The sequence below is a fragment of the Mobula hypostoma genome, chromosome 4, assembly GCF_963921235.1.
Source record: "Mobula hypostoma chromosome 4, sMobHyp1.1, whole genome shotgun sequence".
In the NCBI taxonomy this organism is placed as follows: Eukaryota; Metazoa; Chordata; class Chondrichthyes; order Myliobatiformes; family Myliobatidae; genus Mobula; species Mobula hypostoma.
Genome location: NC_086100.1, coordinates 86,952,770 through 86,975,497, shown reverse-complemented (window position 1 = coordinate 86,975,497; position 22,728 = coordinate 86,952,770). Strand labels below are relative to the sequence as shown.

Sequence of the window (22,728 nt, the reverse complement as noted above, 5' to 3'; positions counted from 1 at the left end):
GTGCTCTACTAAGCTGCATGCTTCAAGTGGAGCAGATGGAATCAAGGATACATCAATCTGATTTTCTCTTCATTTCCGTGCTAGGAACTGACTCAGAGGTTGGTCATTTACCCAAGAATAGAACAAGACTTTGTAGATATCCGTTCAGGCAGTCACAGTGTTGTAGTGAGGTTCTGTATGGACGCACACCCTTGGGCCCACTGAGATGTGCCAATCAACATACACCCAATTTTTCACTATAATACTACCGTAATCCATTTTATTCTCCTGTGTGGTGTCTATGATACTCAAATAAGTGGCCCAAAGTTGCATTAAACACTGCCAATGGTTTAAGTCCATTTCTAGAATGATTTCAAGATTGAATGAGATTATTCAATAAAATGGAACAACCATGAACTGTTTCTGGGATCTACGATTGTAAATAGGAAATTGATTGTTTACTTCACAATTCTTCAGATTAGCAGCAGTGCACTTTTTTAACAAAATAAACTTTATTCATGTTCCCTCAACCCTCTCCCTCCTCTCCACTTGAACAGTAACCTGTGTAATTAAAGATATTTGTCCTCCAATAAGAATTGATCATATTGGAAATACTCAGTAGGTCAGGCTGCAACAGATAGAGAACTAGAGCTGACATTTCAGGCTAAAGTAATTATGTTTCTCCATGAATGTTGTCTAGAATCTGCATTTTTTTCACATTTACACCTGCAGTACTATGCCTTTATGTTGATCATGTTAAGCCTGGTCTGACGCTCAAACTTGACTAGCAAGAATACCAAGTTTTATTTTTACTGTGCCTATAAGAGAGAAAGCACCCACTGGCTTTATACAGTGGCATTATTCAGTACAAATCTAATGCTGAGCTACAAAAAGAGAAGCAGTGCTCGGTCAAAGAGGTGTGTTATCTTACGGGTGGAGAGTAATCTGGACAGGTGTAGATCCAGAACTGAAGGCCCAGGAGGTATCTGTGGTGGAGTGAAGAAAAGTCAAGGCAACCATTGATAATGCGAGGAATGTATCTTTTGGCGAGTTGGAGGATGAGTTTATGGAGATTGGGAGAATGAGACTGTGGGTGGATGATAACAGGAGGAAGATAGTCCTAACATCCAAGTAAAATTGAAAACGTCTGGTATAGATCAGGCTGGTATAAATTAAGCAGGATGTTGGGGGTCACAGGAGGCAAGAATGTTTCAGACAAGTGTAGATTATGAAGGATGGGAGTCAGCTAAATGAGCATTGGAATAATTAATTCTGAAGATAAACACATGGAATCATTTCATTCTAAAAGAGGAGTAAACACATTGCAGCTTCACTCTTAGCTGAGGAACTTACTTGAAGTACTCGTCGGTCTTGTTCGCTGGAGGTTAGGGCTTTCTGAAGGTGGGAAATCCTGTCTTGCAGTAATGTACTGCCAGCACTTTTGTCTGAGAGAGTCAACGACAAACTCTGTACTTTGTCCTTGAGACTGTTCTCGCTTTCTTCTGTCTTAGTCAGCGTCATTGACAGACGATCCACAGAAAGCTGGAGGGCGGCAGCCTTTGTCTCACTGTCAGCCACCTGCCGCTGAAGCATCTTAATTCGGTCCTGGAGGGCCTGTACCTCAGTTTCACGGTCATTCAAGGTCAGCAGCCCTCGCTGCAGCTCCCCCTCCAGGGAGCGGCGTAGCAGCTCCAGCTTGGTGACACGGTTCTCAGATGCCTCCAGCGCGTCTTTCAACTTTCGCTTGTCGGCCTCCAGCTTTGCTTCATTTACTTTGATCCTATTGATCTTCTCCTGCAGGAAAAGACAGTCATAAAACTCCAGACAAGCACACATACATCACAAAACTGTAGGTTATGTGAAGACATGTTCAAGGCTAATATGACCATCATTGCAAACTCCTCCTGTGACCTTCTTCATTTTGTTCTGGAAGCAGTGATTGTGGGCTCCCTAACTCCCTCCTTGCTGCTATTGCCAATCTTGGTCTTGAGTCAAGAGAAGCATTATTATCCAGTCTGAATTTCCTATTTGTGAATCCTCAGAATGATAAATAATGAAAGGAATTTTATTGGAGGGATAGGAAGGTAGGCAGAGGGGGTGACGTGGCTCCGCTGGTAAAGAATGGCATCAAATCAGTGGAAAGATGTGACATAGAATCGGAAGATGTTGAATCCTTGTGGGTTGAGTTAAGAAACTGCAAGAGTACAAGGACCCTGATGGCTAATATATACAGGCCTCCCAATAGTAGCTGAGATGTGGACCACAGATTACAACAGGAAATTGAAAAAACGTGTCTAAAGAGCAATGTTACGATAGTCATGGGAGATTTTAACATGCAGGTCGATTGGGAAAATTAGGTTGGTAATGAATCTCAAGAGAGTGAGTCTGTTGAATGCCTATGAGATGGCTTTTTAGAGCAGTTTGTCATTGAGCCTATGAGTGGATCAGCTATACTGGATTGGGTGTTATGTAATGAACCGGAGGCGAATAGGGAGTTTAAGGTAAAAGAGACCTTAGGAAACATGATCACAATATGAGTGAGTTCAACTTGAAACTTGATAGGGAGGAAGTAAAAGTCTGACATAGCAGTATTTCAGAGGAGTAAAGGAAATTATACTGGTATGAGAGAAGAGTTAGCCAAAGTAAATTGGAAGGAGCTGCTGGCAGGGATAACAGCAGAGCAGCAATGGTGTGAGTATTGGGGAAAAATGTGGAAGGTGCAGGACAGATGTATTATTCAAATACTCAAATGGTAAAATAGTACAACCGTGGCTGACAAGGGAAGTCAAAGCTAATGTAAAACCAAACAAGAGGGCATACAACAAAGCAAAAATTAGTGGGAAGATAAGAGCAGAGTGCCAGATGTTGAAGAGTGTGAGGGAAGAGAAGTCAGTGCAGTTACTATTACACAGAAGAAGGTGCTCAAAAAGCTGGAAGACCTAAGGGTACATAAGTCCCCCAGACCAGGTGAACTGCACCCTAGTGTTCTGAAAGAGGCAGCAGTAGAGATTGTGGAGACATTGGTAGTGATCTTTCAAAAATCATTGGACTCTGGCATTTTGCCAGAGGACTGGAAAATTGCAAATGTCACTCCACTCTTTAAGAAAAGATGAAGGCAGTAGAAAGGAAAAAGACCAGCAGGACTGACCTCAGTGGTTGGGAAGATGTTGAAATCAATTGCTAAAGATGAGGCCATGGAGTACTTGTGACACAGGTCAAGATAGGACAAAGTCAGCATGGTTTCTTGCAGGGAAAATCCTGCCTGACGAACCTGCTGGAATTTTTTGAGGAGATTACAAGTAGGATAGATAAAGGGGATGTAGTAGTTGTTGTATATTTGGACTTTCAGAAGACCTTTGACAAGGTGCCACACATCAGGCTGCTTACCAAGTTAAGAGCCCATGGTATGACAGGGTTAGAGCATTGGCTGATTGGTAGGAGGCAACAAGTGGGAATAAAAGGATCCTTTTCTGGTTGGCTGCCAATGACTAGTGGTGTTCCGCAGGGGTCGGTGTTGGGGCCACTTCTTTTTATGTTGTAAATAAGTGTTTTTTAGATGATGGAATAGATGGCTTTGTTGCCAAGTTTGCAGATGATACAAGGATTGGTGGAAGGGCAGGTAGTGTTGAGGAAACAGGTAGGATGCAGAAGGACTTAGACAGATTAGGATAATGGGGAAGAGTGGCAAATGAATAGACAGATTAGGATAATGGGGAAGAGTGGCAAATGAAGTACAATGTTGGAACATGCATTGTCATGCACTTTGGTAGGAGAAACTAATGTGCAGGCTATTTTCTAAGCAGGGAGAAAATCCAAGAAACTGAGATGCAAAGGGACTTGGGAGTCCATGTGCAGAACACCCTAAAGATTAACTTGCGGGTTGGGTTGGTGTTGAGGAAGGCAAATACAACGTTAGCATTCATTTGAAAAGGTCTAGAATAAAAGAGCGGGGATGTGATGCTGAGGCTTTATAAGGCACTGGTGAGGCCTCACCTTGAGTATTATGAACAGTTTTGGCCTACTCATCTAAGAAAAGATGTGCTGGCATTGAAGCGAGTCCAGAGGCTGTTCACAGGGATGACTTCGGGAATGGAAGGGTTATTATATGAGGAACATTTGATAGCTCTGGGTCTGTACTTACTGGAATTTAGAAGGCTGGGGGGCGGGGGATCTTATTGAAACCTTTCGAATATTGAAAGGTCTAGACAGAGTAGATGTGGAAAGGATGTTTCCCATAGTGGGGAAGTCTGGCACCAGAGGGCAAAGCCTCAGGATAGAGGGGCGTCCATTTAAAAAAAAGATGCCGGGAAATTTCTTTAGCCAGAGGGTAGTGAATTTGTGGAATATACCACAGACACTGTGGAGGCGAGGTTGTTGGGTGAATTGATAGGTTCATGTTTGGACCTGGAATGAAAGGTTATGGAGAGAAGGCCGGGGAATGTGGTTGAGGAGGGGAAAAAGGATCGGCCATGATTCAATGGTGGAGAAGACTTGATGTGCCAAATAGTCTTCTTCTGCTCCTATGTCTTGTGGTCTTATGGTCGTATGGAATTTGTGCCACATCACTGTGAGATATACTGCAGAACTACAGCAGTGAGCATTTGTAATTTTGACACAATGATTACTACTAAAAACCAGTTATAGTGGATGAAAACAATGTCATCATCTCATGTTCAACATACCATCTGTAATTGAGTGCGTTGGCTTCTCCAGTTAGAGGAAGCAACACACTTGATCACTGTTACAGCACCATCAAGAACAGTTAATGTGCCTTCCTACACTCGCACATTGTCAAATCTGATTGTCTGGCTGTACTTCCACACCCAGCACAGAGGCACAGACTGAAAACTGCAGCACTGATGGTGAGGGCCATGATGGTATAGTCAAAAGAGGATGCAGTGTTTACAGAACGATGTGGATGAATGTGTGAATTCAAGAGCATACTGCATTTTTCCAAGCCAGATTCAGAGTCTTAGGTCTAGATCTGGTGTGTTCGGAACTGATGATCCAGGATCATACAAGACGCCCAGGTATGACCTATGAAGGCCATTGTGAGAGCAACCAGGCAACTCCATGTGAAATTAGAGACACAATCAGATGTACAGCAGCTGTGGCAGGGTCTCCTTATAAGGCAACAGCTAACAGCATAAATGGCATGATGCTTCACTTTCTGATGAGCTCAAAGCCTCTTATGCATGTTTTGAAAGGGAGAATAACACTGCACTGTTCAGATCCCCAGAGCATCCAGTGACTTGATCAGTCTTGGATGCTGATGTTAAATACATCCTTCACAAGAATCAGGCCCTGATGGTGTTCCTGGCCCGGGACTGAAGATCTGTGCTAACCAACTGGCTGGAACACTCGTTCAGGAAATCTTCAACCTCTCACTCCTGTGGTCTGAGGTTCCCACCTGCTTCAAAGGAATAGTGCTCAAGAAGGGCAGGGTAACCACTTCAACAACTACCCACCAGTAGTATGCACATCTACTGTGATGCAGTGCTTGGAGCAGCTGGTGACAGCCAGAATAAACTCTTGCCTGAGCAAGGTCCTGAACCTGCTGCAATTCACCTACGGTTGCAACTGGTCCTCGGCAGATGCAATCTCACTGGCTTTCCACTCTGCTTTGGAGCATTAGGCCACTTCAAAAGAGATGTCAGGCTGCTGTTTATTGATTACAATTTGCCATTCAATATGATCATCCCCTGACTGGGAGACCACAGAAAGTACAGATCAGTGATACCATCTCCTCGCTGACAATCGACACGGGCACATCCCAAGGATGTGGGCTTTTCCCTCTCTTCTACTCTCTTTACACTCATGACTGTGTGGTTAGACATTGTGTTTACATTGCTTCTAAATTCACAAATGACAGCACTGTTATCAGCAAAATCCAATGGCAACAAGGAGACATACAGGAATGAGATAAATCAGCAGAGTTGAGTGGTATTGCAACAGCAACCTCACACTCAACATAAGGATTAGTGCAAATGGTCGGTCGATGGTCAGTACAATGCTCGTGGGAGCCTGTTTCTTTTTGTATCGCCCTATGACTCAATTATTTCAGTTTCCGATCCAAGCATTTCCATCAGCTTAACAACATGTCTTAGAAATACAGCTGGAAGTAATTAAGAAGAAATGTTTTTTTCAATTAACCTAACTGCCAAATTTTCCTGATAAATGCCCTTGTTGAAAGTGATGCAAATTTAAAGGATTAACTTCATTATCTTAATTAATACATATTACCTTTGTAATTTGGGGGAAATGCTGAATATGCACAATTCCTGTAATAATCATTGATTTAAAATTTTCCTGTTTCAACTTTATATTCATTCAAAACTAATATTAATCTCTTTCTGATCATCTCTAGTACATCACAGCTACTTCCTATATCATTATTTAACTGACGATGTTGGTCCACATTGAAAACTTTCAAGTCAGTTGGACCTTCACAGAGAACAGTAAGACCCTGGACAGTGGCATGGACCAGAGGAGTGTAGGACTATAGTATACAGTTCCCTGAAAGTAGTGTTGCAGTTTGGGTGGTAAAGAAGGCTTTTGACATACTGGCCTTCATCAACTATGGCACTGAGTATAGATATTAGTATGTTATTTTGCAGTTGTGCAATGCATTGGTGAGGCTGCATTTGGGATATTGGAGATTTGGAATACTGGAATACTGGCATTTTGGAGATGCACAGTAGAGAGTATCCTGACCAGCTGCTTCATGGTGTGATATGGAAACAGCAATGCCCAGGAACGGAAAAGCCCACAAGAAAATTATCACACATCCCAGTCCATCACAGGCAAAACCCTCTCCACAAATGAGCTCATCTACAAGGAGCACTGCCATAAGAAAGCAGCATTCAACATCAAGGACCAACGCCATCCAGGCCATACTCTCTTCTCAAGTCTTCACTCGGGTAGGAAGTATAGGAGCCTTAGGTTCCACACTACCAAGTTCAGGAACAGCAATCACTCTTCAACCATCAGGCTCTTGAACCAACATAGATTGCATAGCTTCACTCACCTCAACTCTGAACGAGTTTCGCAACTTATGAACTGACTTTCAAGGACTCTACAATTCGTGTTCTCAGTATAGGCAATCAAACTAATTAATTAATTAACCAATCAATCAATTTTTGTGCAGTTTGTCTTCTTTTTCACGTTAGTTGTTTGCTGCTTTTCATTGATTCTGAAACGAGAAAATCTGCCGATGCTGGAAATCCGAGCAACACACACGAAATGCTGGAGGAACTCAGCAGGCCAGCCAGCATCTATGAAAAGAAGTACAGTCGGTGTTTTGGGCCGAGCCCCTTCAGCAAGTTGGACTGGAGAAAGAAAGATGAGGAGCCAGAGTTAGCAAGGTGGGGGAAGGAGAGGGAGAAACACAAGATGATAGGTGAAACCGGGAGGGGGAGGTGGAGGGAAAGGGGGTGAAGTAAAGAGCTGGGAAGTTGATTGGTGAGAGAGATAGAGAGCTGGAGAAGGGGGCATCTATTAGGAGGACAGAGGGCCAAGGAAGAAAGAAAAGGGGGAGGAGCACCAGAAGAGGTGATGGGCAGGCAATCCGGTAATGCCCCCTCCTCCCACTTCACCATTCCCCATCTCCTTTTCCCTCTCTCTCACCTTATTTCCTTGCCTGCCCATCACTGCCCTCTGGTGCTCCTCCCCTTTTCTTTCTTCCTTGGCCTTCTGTCCTCTCTTATTAGATTCACCCTTCCGTAGCCCTGTATCCCTTTCACTAATCAACTTCCCAGCTCCTTACTTCACCTCTCTCACCCCCTACCTCCCACCCACCCCCCCCGGTTTTACCTATCATACCTATCACCCTGTGTTTCTCACTCTCCTTCCCAAACCTTCCTAACTCTGGCTCCTCATCTTTTTCTCTCCAGTCCTGCTGAAGAGACTCGGCCCGAAATGTCCACTCTGCTCTTCTCCATAGATGCTGCCTGGCTTGCAGAGTTCCTTCAGCATTTTGTGTGTGTGTGTGACATATACAGGTTTCCACCGCCATCCAAAGGTAGAGCGTTCCTATGAAACGGTTCGTAAGCCAGAATGTCGTAAAGTGAAGAAACAATTACCATTCATCTATATGGGAAAATTTTGTGAGTGTTCGCAGACCCAAAAAATTACCTACCAAATCATGACAAATAACACATAAGACATAAAATAACAGTAACATATAGTAAAAGCAGGAATAATATGATAAATACACAGCCTATATAAAGTAGAAATACTTTTCTACAATCATTGCCGCACTGTCCACCATAGTGAAAATCTCACGCAAGTGCTCTCGGCAAAAACACTCTCTCCAGTAACCTTTAAGCTATGAAGCTGCCAAATCATACCAAATAACACATAAAAATACACAGCCTATATAAAGTAGAAATAATGTATGTACAGTGTAGTATCACTTACCGGAATCGGGAAGACAGCGCCGAGCACACTGATGATGGTGTGTTAGGCTGAGTCGTCTGAGGTTGGGGTAGTGCAGTGGTCCCCAACCTTCAGGCTGCCGACCGATACCGATCCGTGAAGCATACAGTGATAGCCGGCGACCGCCTCTGCTCTGGGCCAACATTTACGTGCTGGGTGGCACCTAATTAATTAGCTTGTTTATTTCAGCTTTTTCTTAAAGATGTGCTGGGTGCATCCCGGCTACCGCTTTATGAGCTCTTTTAGGCTTTTCCGATACCTTAGAACTCATCTTGCAAACGGATGCTCAAAATAAATCGAGATAAAGCACAAATGCTCACAGGCATGTGTTTAAGCAATGCCGGCTAGAATGCAGTTCCGGGGGAGGAGCTTGGCTGCTCAGGGCACACGCTGCCTTTTTTCGCGCGCTGTCTTTTTTCCTAACAGTGAAAACACTTTCTGTTAGCAAAAACAGCTAACTAATATAGTCTTTCGTAACAGCGAGGTTTCGTAAAGCAAACGTTCGAAAAGCGGGGGATACATGTAAGTACTTTGATCATGAATTTACTCAGTTTTGGTCACCATACTATAGGAAAGATGCCATTAAGCTAGAAATGCAGAAAAAAACGACAACAATGTTACCAGGACTCAAGGGACTGAACTATCGGTAGGAGCTGAGCAGGCTAGTATTTTATTCAGTGGTGTGTAGGAAGATGTGGGGTGATCTCATAAAGATGAATAATATGAAGAGGGGCATAGATAGGGTGAATTTACACAGTCTTTTGACCAGAGTTGGGTACTGAAGAATGAGAGGGCACAGGTTTAAGATGAGAGGGGAGAGATTTAATAGGACATATGGACTGAGCTGCCAGTGATATCTCGGTCCAGCTATTTAGTGATGCAGATATGGAAGGGATCGAGGCCCGTGGGCTCAGAGGTACAGGATGTGGAGCCAGGGCAAAGGAAGAGCATAGGAGAGATTTAATAGGATATATGGACTGAGCTGAAGTGATTAGAGACATGTACGTTAACAACATTTAAATTGAACTTGGACAGGCACATGAATAGAAAGGTTTTGAGGGATATAGGTCAAATGCCAATTCTAGGGCACAGTAAACATCATTGCTTGGACAGATGGGTAACAACATGAGTATTAGACCAAATACACTGATGGATCAGCTCTGTGCTGGTTGTCGAGCACTGGCCAACTGCCCCTTTGACAACCATTACCTGGTGAGCCTGCCTCTCGCCTTCAGATGACTGAAGACTCTGCTCCAAAGTGGCCACCCGCTCAGCTAGGCCCTTCTTCTCTCTCTCTGTGCGTTTATTGATCTCTTCTTGTAGCGCCAGTGCAGTTTGAGCATTGTTCAACCGTCCATCCAATCCACGCTTCCCTTTGAAACAAAGTAAAGAAACTAAGAATCTGGAACTTCAGAGGCAAAGTGCCAAGATACAAGTCTCCTGCCATCCAACTGTTCCACTTCAGATATCTACCACAGGAGTGATGGACTAAGGGGTGAAGGTCGTTAAACATCTCCATCCCATTCCATGATTGAATTAAGCCATCACTCTTCCTTTGCCCCGGCTCCACATACTGTACCTCTGAGCCCACGGGCCTCGATCCCTTCCATTTCTGCATCACTAAATAGCTGGACCGAGAGCAATTTTCAAACCTTGTGACCAGCGTCAGAAAGCACTAGTAAAATGTCAGGATTAATATGGACGGGTTCCCACTGGTCAGCATGGGTGCGATGGGTCACATGGTCTTTCTCCATGTTGTGTGACGGTGTCAATGAAAACAAGAATGCTGGATCATGTTAATAAGAAAAAGATAAGGAATGACATTGGTTCGAAAGGTCAGGATGATGGAGATAAGTGAGAACAAGAAACACTGATGGAAGCAGCTAATAAACACCAGAAGCTCTCTTCAAGAGAAGCTCCTAGGAGAGGTACAGGAGACTAATATTTATAGAGGTAGCTAAATCAAACTGCTTGTTAGAAAAACAAATTCATAAAATGTATTTGGTACATTTTATTAAACACTAGATCATGGAGGAAATGAAAGGGCAAGTTATTTCATATCCCACTGTGAGCAATGAGACAGGGTTAGTTACTCATATGGTAAGGGATCCCAAAAGGGAAAGTGATCACAATTTTATATAGTTTTGAATTGTTTGAGGATAATACTTCACATCTTTCCAGAATTTTCTGCTTTTATTTTAGATTCTCAGAATCTGTAGTTACTTTTATTTTCATTTAGGACAGACACACATATGAGAAATAAATTCATCAATGGAGAAGAGATCCTTCTCCAGGTAACTGAAGATGTTAAGGATGGTATTAAATTAAAAGAAAGATTACAATGGTTCCAGTAAGTGTAGGGATATTTTTTAGAAACCATCAAACATGAGAAAAAAGAATGATACACAGGGACGGGATAAATAAGAGTAAGTTGCTGATTGTGGACTTCATAAAAGGGAGGATGAGGGAACACACACCAGTTCTCATCAAGGGATTAGAAGTGGAAAGGGTGAGAAATTTCAAGATCCTGGGTGTGAACATCTCTGAGGATTTATCCTGGGCCCAGCATATCAATGCAGTTATGAAGAAGGCACAGCAGCGACTATATTTCATTTTGAGGAGATTTGGTATGTCTGCAAAGACACTACCAATTTCTACCAATGTGCCATGGAGAGCTTTCTAACTGGCTGTATCCCCGTCTGGTATGAGGGTGGGGGGGGGGGGGGCACTGCAAAGAATGGAAGTAAGCTGCAGAGAGCTGTGAACGTAAGTCAGCTCCATCATGACCTCCCTAGCGTCCAGGACATCTTCAAGGAGCCATGCCTCAAATAGGCAGCATCCATCATTAAGGATCCCATCACCCAGGATATGCCTTCTTCTCACTGCTACCATCAGGAAGGAGGTACAGGAGCGTAGAGGCACACACACAATGATTCTTCCCTCTGCCATCTGATTTCTGAATGGACAATGAACCCATGAACACTACCTCACTACTTTTTTATTTTTATTTTTGCACTACTTATTTTATATATATATATATATATATACACACACACACACACTTAGGGTAATTCACAGTTTTCCCTACGATTATTAATTGCATTGTACTGCTGCTGCAACAACTGTGGAAAAAGAACGTCAAAGTAAAAATTAGACCATTAATAGTTGAGGAAGTAAAAACTGAGAACAGGCATGAGAATGGCACAAGATGCCAATGGTTCCTGTTAGTCTACCCTGTAGAACTAGTAGAAAACTAATAATTTAACAAGAGTAAGGGACTTGATACCAGTAAAGAGTATGTAGCAGAGAAATTAATGAGATTAATGATCCAATGACCAACATGCTAAGGTCATAAGAAGGACAACAAAAGAGATAACAAAAGTGATTGCTTTAAAGGTAATCATTGAAAAAATCTGTAAAGATTCCTGTGGGCTGGAGAACAGGAAACATTGTCACTTTCAAGAATGGGTAGAGAGAGGTTAGGCAACCACAGACCAGTCATCTCACAACAACCTTTGTGCTGCTCGCCACAAAACAGGTACTAACAAGGCACAACTAAAGTGAATTAATTAGACAATAGTTTCATTAAAGGGAAATCATGTTTGCCAAAACCGATTGGGTTTTGTTTTATGATATAATTAGCAGGATAACATTGAATGAGAAATATCTAGATTTTCATGTTTGATAAATAACAGTGAGATTGGCAATAACGTACTAGTATGGTTAAGAATCAGAAATCAGAATCACACATGTAATGCTCTGTAAGGTTTCACTGCTAAGGTGATGGTTTCTCTGTAGCAGCAGTGTTTGTGCTATAACTAGAGATAACAGGGGCTTTGGAATGTACACCATCCAATGAGAGGCATGTTGTTTCTTCTTGTGTGTCCAAGAGAAGGTATTTGCGGGCTTTTTGTTGGTGAGAGATGAAGGGAGAAGACGCATGTGGAGAGAGTTGGTAGATCGCAGGATGGAGTGGACTTGGAGCAATGGTCCATCAGTTGACAACGTTCAGAAGAGGTCGATGGGAACGAATGGATGAACAACCATGTTGTGCACATCAGACTGTTTCATTAAAATGGACCCTTTTTCTTTACTAGTCCTATAGTCAGATTAAGAAATATAAAGCTCAGTTGTTTAATTGTATATGGTGTCTGTCTGATATTTTGCGGTACAGACTTGTAACTGGGCAACACATCACGCAGCATCCACACAAACAAGATTTCTCAGTTTGGCTGGGCTGGAGGCAGTCTTCCCCTAGACAACGCATGCTGGCCAAACCTGAGGGTTACAATTGTGGGGGCTCGTCTGGGATTGATTTCATTGGATGTTGTGTGATTGCCCTGAGCATTGAACCAGTGGGTTGTGTGCTGGTATGGATTCTGCTGGGGTGGGTAGGTGGTAACTAATGTGTGCGTGTTGAGTGGAGTGGAATTTCACACTCCAGATGAATTGTTAATTCGACCTTTGAGTACTGTTAAAGCTGTTGGCAAAGCCACGATTGCAGGGTGGAGGTTTGATAAAATGGCGGGCACAGACCTTGTTTTAGTTCAGACTAGCGCTGACATAACGGTGGTGGAACTGCCCCCTGCTATTGGTGCCCCAGGTGAGGTGGGGCCATGGCCTGCCCATACTGTCAGCGGGGAGGAGAGTGTGGCGGAGCGAGCCAAATCACAAGTTGAGCTTCCCATAGCTGGGGGCGGAGACTTCAAAGACAGGGTTCTATAATTTCTGAGGAGTGAGGGGAAGGAGTGGTTGGATTAGGAATGTCTAATTAGTCCTTGTCCCCCAGGGGAGAGTGAGAGTTCTGAGTTGGCATCAGCCCTTACCTCTCTGGCAAATAAGTGGTCCAGTGCACAGGTAGAGGGGTCCCCACCGGAAGCTAAGAATATTCTCTGAAGGGAAGAGGAGTATGAGACTTGGGCGGAGCAGACCTCTCAGTTGCTCGATGAGTGGCAGTGCTCTGATGACGTAAGGTGACAGAGATTGGTTGAGAGTTTGAGGGGTTTGGCCGCTGACATGGAGGGAGCTGTGAAAACACAGCAACCCGGAGCCAACACTGCCAACTATCTGGGTGCATTAGAGAGCACTGTTGGCATGGCAAGGAGCCCAATGAAGCTCATGGTGGTGTTTCAGAACATGCAGCAGGAGGAATGCAGAGAAGCTTTCTGCTTACATTATTCAGCTAGAGAGGCAGCTAAATTGCTTGCAGCGCAGAGGGGTCATTCAGGGAGCTGAGATGGATCAGTTAAGAATGGACCAGATAGCAACGGGTGCCCAGTTCCAGGACCTAATTTCTTGGGGTCTCCAACTGTCTCGTAAGACGTGCTCCACTTCCTCTTCTGTTGAGCTGATCAGAGAGTTATGGGAGGAGGAGAACATGTTGGAGGTGTGGGAGGGCTCTGTCAGCAGGGTACAGTCCTTGGTAGTAGCCCCTTGTGGTGAAGTGACCACTGCTAGCCCAACCCAGGGGATGGTAAAGGAGATTGTGGCAGAGTTGAGAACCGAGATGTCCCGAGTGTTAAAAGTGGGTGTGGATCCCCCATATGATAGGACTGGTAGAGAGGGGATCCCTTAAGGGGATTGACTACGCAGAGGGCTGCAGATGGCCGGGGTTCCACGAGAAGGGCCAGTATTGTCTGTTATACCGTGGTGAAGAAGGAACCTAACACTGCAGGAGTGTGAACGGTGGGAAGCCCCTCGGAGAGTGAGCCCCTGGGTACCTAAGCAGAGAGAGTCATTGGGAAAACTTAGAGGAGACCCAGTGAGGGAATGGCCTGGTGTCTCTGGGGGAACACGTTCCCAGCAATATACCAAGGAACTCCCGAAAGTGAAAGACCCCATTCCTGAAGGCTTAGTGGGACCATGCTCCAGTGTGTTGCTACGAATAGAGGGTATTTATGCTAAAGCCATACTCGACACCGGGTCACAGGTCACGTTGTTGTACCGTTCGTTTTACAACCGGTATCTGAAGCATTTACCATTGACACCATTCAGTGTACTGGAGATCTGGGGTCTTAGTGCTGGTGATTATCCATACAATGGATACTTGTCAGTGAAGCTGGAGTTCTTGGAGGCCGATGTGGGAGTGTCTGAGGTCCTTGATACGCTGGTGCTGGTTTGTCCGGACCCTGTTGAGAAGGGTGGCTTTTCAATTCTGGTGGGGATCATCACCCCTCTTCTGAGAAGTCTCCTGGGGGCCTGCAAGGAGAAGGCCGTCGAGAGCTTTCTGGGAACATTGTCCGTGCACCCGATGTTTCGAGCTGCTTTTGAGGAAGTACGTGGCTGCATTGGGCCCGATACCAAATTTAGACGAGGAACTGCATGGTTCACCCAGTCGAAGCCAATTGTGTTATGGCCCAGGGAAGTAGTGAGAGCGATGGGGACTCCTAAATTTCCCGGAGTGCCTGAGGGCGAGGCCCTCTTAGTGGATGCACTGGAAGACCACGAGGGGGAGTCGGGATTTCTGGCTGGGGTACTGGTGAGGCCCAAAATGCAGAAACCCTCGGTCGTACAGGCTGGCAGGATGGCAGTGATCGTCAGGAACACTACGAAGAGGGAGGTCACCTTCAAGCAGGGGATGCCCCTGGCGCATTTGTTTCCGGTGACGGTAATGTCCAGTGTCCTTGTGAGACAAGCCGGGGAGAAACTATTGGACAAAAGGAGGAAGTTGCCCGCTGAGTCATTCAGCTTTGGCGACACTCCAGTTCCTGTGGGTGGGAAGAGGAGATTGGTAGTGAAGATGTTGAAGCTGGTAGGTGTCTTTACCACTGACGAGTTTGATGTGGGTTGTTCCACGAGCATTTGTCACACTTTCTGTGTGACCGAGGACACCCCGTTTAGAAAGAGGTTGCGAATACTGGCCCCTGCAGGGGTGGAAGACATTTGGCAACATTTGTGTTAGTTGAAGGAAGCTGAGATCATCACTGAGTCCCAAAGCCCCTATGTGTCCCCAATAGCAGTGGCCACAAAGAAGAATGGGAAGGTATGGATGTGTGTGGACTATAGGATTCTGAACAGACTCACCATCCCTGACCAGTATATGGCCCTGAGGATTGAAGGCCCGCTGGCCTGCCTGAGTGGTGTGAAGTGGTTCAGCATGTACTGGACTTGAGGAGTGAATATTACCAGATCCCCATGAGTGAGGCCGATAAAGAGAAAACAGCATTTACAAACTGTCCTCTGGGATTTTTTCAGGGGTTGCCTCAGGGCATCTCGGGAGCCCCTGCAAATTTCCAACAGGTCATGGAGAACATGGTGTGGGATATGAACTTGCTTGAGGTACTGGTGTATCTGAATGACCTCATAGTGTTTGGGTCCACTTTGGAAGAACATGAAGCGAGGCTGCTGAAGGAGCTAGGCTGCCTGAAAGATGAAGGGTTAAAACTTTCCCTGGACAAGTGCTAATGTCTGTTAGCTATATTGGGCACCTAGTCTCACGGAAGGAATAGCTACAGATCTGGCTAAGATAGAGGCGGTGACCACCTGGCCAAGACCCCAGACTGTGAGCTCTCTGCGCTCATTCCTCGGGTTCTGTGGTTACTATCGGCACTTTGTGAAGGCCTACGCAAAAGTGAGTCACCCGTTGAATCAGGTTCTGCATGGTTACCCTCCCTTAGTGAAGAAAGGGTAGGGGAGAAAAGGGAAAAAAGGGAGGGTGTAGATTATCTTAGCCTGTCGGAGCCCTTTGGACTGAGGTGGGATGCAAAATGTGAAGAGGCCTTTCAGTCACTGAAGGAGCTGCTGACCCAGCCACCAGTGCTGGCTTTTGACCCCCGATTGCCGTATGTACTGCACAAGGATGCTGGCCAAGAGGGCTTAGGAGGTGTCCTGTATCAGGATCAGGGAACCGGGTTGAGACCTGTTGCATTTGTCAGCCAGAGTCTGTTGCCCTCTGAGAAAAACTATCCCACACACAAAATGGAGTTTCTAGCTTTGAAATGGGCAGTGGGGGATAAGCTGAGTGACTACCTCTGTGGGGCCAAGTTTGAGGTGAGGGCAGACAACAATCCACTAACTTATATCCTGACCTTGGCGAAACTGGATGCCACTGGTTGGCAGCACTGTCTGCCTATGGTTTCAGCCTGAGGTACTGGCTGGGAAGCAGTTGATGCTGATGCTTTGTCCCGACGGGCAGTTGAGGGGCTGAACAGGGACAAGGAGTGGGAGAGAGTTCCTGCCTCGGGGGTGAAGCCCATGTGTCAGTTTGCCATCACTGTGAAGGCAGAGGGAAAGCAGGGGCAGTGGATCAATTGGGAGCTTCTGATGACGCCATTCCACAAGTTTACTGTAAACTGACTATTCTGAAGACCAACCAGTTACCAGAATTGAGACCAGGAGACCTCAGCAAGATGACCCGGGCATTAGTAAGAATTGGTTAGTGGTCGAAAAGGGAGACATGGCTCAGACGGAGAAGATGAAACACACGGTGGTACCTCCATTACTGAGAGAATGGCATCAGTTTGAGTTGAGGAAACAGATCCTATACCGGGTCATGTCACCTCTAGACTGACCCCAGCTGGCTCTGCCGGAGAAGTATCAGAGGATTGCATTGAAGTCACTTCAGATGATTCTGGACATTTGGGGGTTGAAGAGACCTATGGGTTGCGCAGAGACCAGTTTTACTGGCCCCAAATGAAGCTGGAGGTCAAAAAATACTGGAAGTCGTGTATTCAATGCATACAGTGGAAGGCGCTGCCTACGCGGGCAGCTCCCTTGACCCATTTGCAGCGTGTGGGGCTCCTGGACCTGGTGTGTTTGGACTTCCTGTCAATAGAACCTAATGCCAACAACACGGTGAATGTCTTAGCCATCACGAATCACTGTAGCAGATATGCGCAGGCTTCTCCTACCAAGGACCAGGTCAAAGTGTTGTGGGAGAAGTATTTTGTTTATTATGGCCTTCCCCGGCAGATACATAGTGATCAGGGATGGAATTTTGAGAACAGGTTCGTCCATGAGTTACTGGGCATGCTTGGAGTCGAGAAGTCGAGGACCATGCCCTGTCATCTGCAGGGTGATCCCCAGACAGAGAGGTTTAATTGGACCTTGCTAGACATGCTTGGGACCTTAGAGATCAGCAAGAAGAGCAGGTGGAGTCAACATATTGGACATCTAGTCCACAGTTACAACTGTACCCAAAATGAAGCTATCGGGTACTCGCCATACTATCTGATGTTTGGGCGCGAGGCGAGGCTGCTCATTGACCTTTGCTTTGGGACTGATGAGGGTGACTTGCCACCGAAGACTTATCTGAAGTACATGTCTGATATGATAAGGGAACTGAAAAGGGCTTATGTATTAGTTGGGGTCGTGGCTGCCAAACAGAATCAAGGAAATAAGAGGAGTCATGATCAAAAGGGAGGTTCTCCCAACTCCTGCCGGGAGACCGAATCCTCATAAGGAACTTGGGCCTACCTGGGAAGCATAAGCTGGTTGATCACTGGGCGGCTATGCCCTATGTAGTGGAGAGCCAGATGGCAAACCTGCTAGCTTTCCAGGTGAAACCAGAGGATGGAAATGGGCCTGTCAAGTTTCTCCATCAGAACCACTTTCTGCCTCTGGGGCAAGAGGTGCAGGTAGACCCGAAGCCCGACTTGGAGCCTAAACCTAGTAAGAGGACACTGTGGAGATGCGGGACAATTGCAGGGTCAACAGCAGGAGAGGTTAAGCTGGCCCCCACCCTTGAGAGGGATATTGATTCGGAGGATGAGGACCTGGATGTATAGTATATGCTACCTTTTGCTAACTCCCCATTGATTAAGGAAGAGACTCCCAGACCTTCTCCCACTGAGTCAGGTGAAATTGGGGGCAGAGGGCTATCTGTGGACAGCCTAGGTTGCAGTGTGAACCTGCAAGGGATGAAGCGGGGCTTGGGTCTGAGTTGCAGGTGAGCATGAGTGATAGGTCAAGGGAGACCTCACCAGGTAGACCATAAGTATCCCCAGTCATGTCAGAACCTGAAGAATTAGGTGAGGGGGAAAGGAGGTCTCGGAGAATTAGACCACTGCATAGGCTAGCCTATGTCACTGCCTTTTACATCTGGGTCGGACTTTGTGCTTTCAGAAGGGTTGGTGAATTATCTCAACATCATGAGGACATGACGAAAGTTGGTGGGGGGAAAGTGTAACGTTCTGTAAGGTTTCACTGCTAATGTAATGGTTTCTCTGTAATGTTTCACTGCTAATGTAATAGTTTCTCTGTAATGTTTCACCGCTAATGTAATAGTTTCTCTGTAATGTTTCACTGCTAATGGACGGAAACGTGAGCTTCAACGTGCACATTAGACTGTTACATTAAAATGGGCCCTTTTTCTTTTTATTTTCTTTATTAACCCTATAATTAGATTAAGAATTATAAAGCTCAATTGTTTAATTGCATATGGTGTACTGTCTGATAGTTTGTGGTACGGATCTGTAACTGGCAGCACATTATGCGGCATCCACACAAATGAGATTTCTCACTCTGGCTGGGCCGGAGGCTGTCTTCCCTTAGACAATGCATGCTGGCTGAACCTAAGGGTTACACACAAAAATAGGTCTTTTTAAGCTTGGCGGACAAATATTTTTTAGTACGCATGGATCAGTAGAATGCCCAACTGTAATGACAGATGAAAGGGCAGTGTAATTTATCCAGGTTTGCAAATGAGTAGCTACAAGTTAAATGAACAGCACAAAGATAACAAATTGAGTGTGATATGGAAAAAATGTTATTTAGCTTGGGTCAGAAGAATTAAAAACATAATACTTACTAAATGACAAATAAAAAGAAAGTGTTGGTTCACAGAAGGGGTCAGATGTAATGTGCAGTGGTACACAAAATGCTGCAAGTTAATGTGGAAGTAAAACGAGTGATACATATGGCAAGCAGCATGTTGGCCTTTGTTAGAACTGGCGTGTTGTGTTTTGTTTCATTTGTGTTGGAATACAGAGATTTAGATTCAGATTTATTCATCATGTGTACATCGAAATATGCAAGGAAATGCAATGTTTGTGTTAACAGCCAACACAACACACATTCTGGTGCCAACAAAGTAAGGATATTTCACTGTAATTGTACACATATTTGAGTACTGGAGGCCATTTTGATGGTCTCTATGGAATATACCCTTAGGATGATGCAATGCAGATTCACTGGGTTAATTTATGGGATGCTGCTGTACAGAGGACTAGCCAATACTCCTAGGAATTTAAAGAGAGGAAAGATAAATCTTGTGGAAGCACATGTGTTTCTGTAAAGGAAAAAAATAGGGGAAGTAGGAAACTTCTCTGCTCTGAACAAGGAACAAGTACCCTTGACTCAGAACTCTGGGGTGGTTTGTTTCAGAATTCTCAAGGAATTCACTGGTGCAACTGAGGACTTTAAAGTATACATACATACACACACACACACACACACACACACACACAAACAACAACAACAAAGTTCTGACAGAGGATTAAAGATCTGAAATGTTTCTCTCTCCACAGGTATTACCTGAATTGCTGTGTGTTTCCAGAACTTTCGGATTTCAAGGTTTTGAGCTTCTGTTTGTCTGGAACAAGAATTCTAGCATCCCATTCTTATGCTTTCCATTGTCACTCTAGTGGTGATCAAGCTAATTTAGTACAGTCCATGTAACCAATCCTGTTTATTATGATGGTAATGTGATGCTTAAGTTAGTAAACTAGTCACCCAAAAGTCTAGAATGATAATCCAGCGATCCGAGTTCGAATCCCACTATGACAAATGTAAAATTTAAATGAGTTAAACGATTGGGCAGCTGGAAACTGGAATGTTGTAAACACCCAACTAGTTCAGCATAGAAAATTACCCATTCTTAACTAGTCTGGCTGGATGTGATCATTTAAGATAGTGGTCCCCAACCACTGGGCTGCGAGCATGTGTTATCAGGCCGCGTGGCAATGATATGATTTGGTGATATGAAACGATATGAGTCAGCTGCACCTTTCCTCATTCCCTGTCATGTACTGTTGAACTTGAATACCACCACCCCCCCACCCATCAGCTGGTCTGCAAAAATATCGTCAATATTAAACCGGTCCGCGGTGCGCAAAAGGTTGGGGACCCCTGATTTAAGACATCAGGCAACCCACCTTCCTCTGCCTCAGTCAGGGATTTCTGGAGCTGCTGAACGTGTCCATTCATCCGGTCTCGCTCAGTTTCTATTTGTGACAGCTTCTGAGTCAGTTTTACCAGCTGAGTATGAGCCTCATCCTAAATGAGGAAGCAAACAACAAGCCTTAAAGGTCGTCTTGACTGTCCATGAAGGCATGTACAGTCTGCCAGTGCAAAGATGAGTAAGTTATGAAACCATTACGGATGTTCTTCAGCGAAGAATATTTGATTTGCTTGTCTGATCCGGCCCATATGGGATTGCTCCATATGAAATTGCTTCAGAATTCACTCCTTTATAAGTATAAGGAAGAAGGCCATTTGGCCCAAGTGTCCATGCCAGCCCCTTCTCTTTATTTTTCTGCATCCATGCACTTTATTCACTTTCAGTCCCAGCAATTCTCTTTTGAAGTTTTTCACCATTATCCGCATACGACCAGGTAAATTACAGAGCCCATTTTAATCTACCAATGTGTTACACCAATGCAAACGTCTGTCTTTATTTTTTGAAATTTAATGACCACTTCTCAATTTCCATTATGAATTGTCTCTGAAGATTTCCTGTGTTAAATGCATTATCTACATGGACCTTGCTGCACTGGGATCATTTGTGCGTCGCATATAAAGTACAGATCAATTTATTCCTCATAGAGTTCTGAGATACCTCACCTTTTGCCTTTGTGCGCCACGAAGTTCCTGCAGGAAGTCTTGCAGTGCACCTTTAACCACTTCTGGGTTGACGTCCGCTGCGTACTGCCTGCCTCGGACGGGTAACATTGAGCGGTAAGGCGAGCCGGAATGGCTGTGACTGGGGGATCCTGCTTGTGGGACTGGGCTGTCCCGTTCATCAGTGGAGGCAATGAAGGTGTTGTCAGATCCTGGGGTTTCAGGACACAGAGTTCAATTCATCACAGAAATGAAAACGGAATAGCCTCAGCACAGAAAGGGGCCAAATGGCCAGTTGAATGTACACCACCTCCATGTACAAAATGAGTCCTCTTCCACCTCCACACCCTCTCCCCACTGACCTGCAAATTCTTGTTTTATTAAACAATTTACAGCTGTCCTTTGAATACGGCAATTGAATACCATAAGTACCTCCATAACTTCAGCAAATGAATTGTAGATCTTGCCTCTTGTTGTGTAAAAATCAATTTCCTCGCATTACTTTTCATTTACTTGCCAATGGCTAGTCCAGATAAAGGGCCTCATCCCAAAGCATGAACTGTTCATCTCCCTCCACCTGCTGAGTTCTCCTAGTGCTTTATGTATTGCTCCAGATTCTGTCTTCTGCAACCCAATATCCTGTGCCTAAAGCTAAACAGCCTAACCTTAGTAACTGGCTTTATCGTCACATTCCGTTTTGAACAACGGTGGAACATTTGTTATACTTTAGTCCTCAGGCACCACCACTAAATCTATAGGCATTTAAAACTGGATGGACAAGATGGCTGGATCCATGCAGGCTGCCTCATGCTCCTGGTGGTAGGCACTGTGATTCCACACACACCATTTCTCCTCCCCTCCTGACTACTCTCCCCTTTTGTTTACTCAACCCCACAGTCAGATAATTTACTAGGAATGGCATAAAACACTCAGAAATCCAAACAGCATCAATAGATAAAAGAGATGTACCGTACAGTTAAAAAAAAATCCTTAAGTGAGGCTAAACTATTTCAGACATTTTCTGCTATCAGCACGGTTTAAAACTATCTCCTACTGATAGGGGAAGATAATCTCTAAGGTCTGATTTTGGATGAAGATACACAATGCAAGAATCCTCTCTACTGTTTCGAGGTTGCCAATTCATTTATGTTTTTCTATGTGATTAAACACAGTCAGCTTTTATTTTAACGAGCTGTTTTTGATCTGGATTAGGTCACTTCCTGTGCAGCCAGGAAATAATAAGTAGAAAAACACATTGACTTGCAGTAGGCTACAGGTTTATGTTAGGAGCGAACAACAGTTCTATCCAAAGCCATCCTGTTGTTTCCCCAGCAGAAGCATTGCTTGTAAGCTGATGTTATATGGCTTAGAAGTTGAGCTAAAGGTATCAATAAGATTTTGCTGAAATAGAATGTTATTTTGAGTTTATTAGACACTGATCTAGATGCTAATGGTTTACATATTATTTACCTGGAGTATCTACCTGTTGGAATCTTATAATAGTTACTTGCAGAAACTAAACTAAGTTCTTATTTA

General features: G+C 44.6%; 1 protein-coding gene across 1 annotated transcript in view; it reads right to left on the bottom strand.

Moving 5' to 3' along the window:
- LOC134345449 (rootletin-like) overlaps positions 1-22,728 on the bottom strand; it is a 387,184-nt gene that overhangs the window by 66,056 nt on the left and 298,400 nt on the right. The window contains exons 28-31 of the mRNA XM_063046136.1: positions 21,196-21,404; positions 20,508-20,628; positions 9,625-9,788; positions 1,333-1,773 (exon numbers count right to left, since the gene is read on the bottom strand). Coding sequence (XP_062902206.1) covers positions 1,333-1,773; positions 9,625-9,788; positions 20,508-20,628; positions 21,196-21,404 — 935 coding nt within the window. The remainder of the gene's footprint in view (positions 1-1,332; positions 1,774-9,624; positions 9,789-20,507; positions 20,629-21,195; positions 21,405-22,728) is intronic.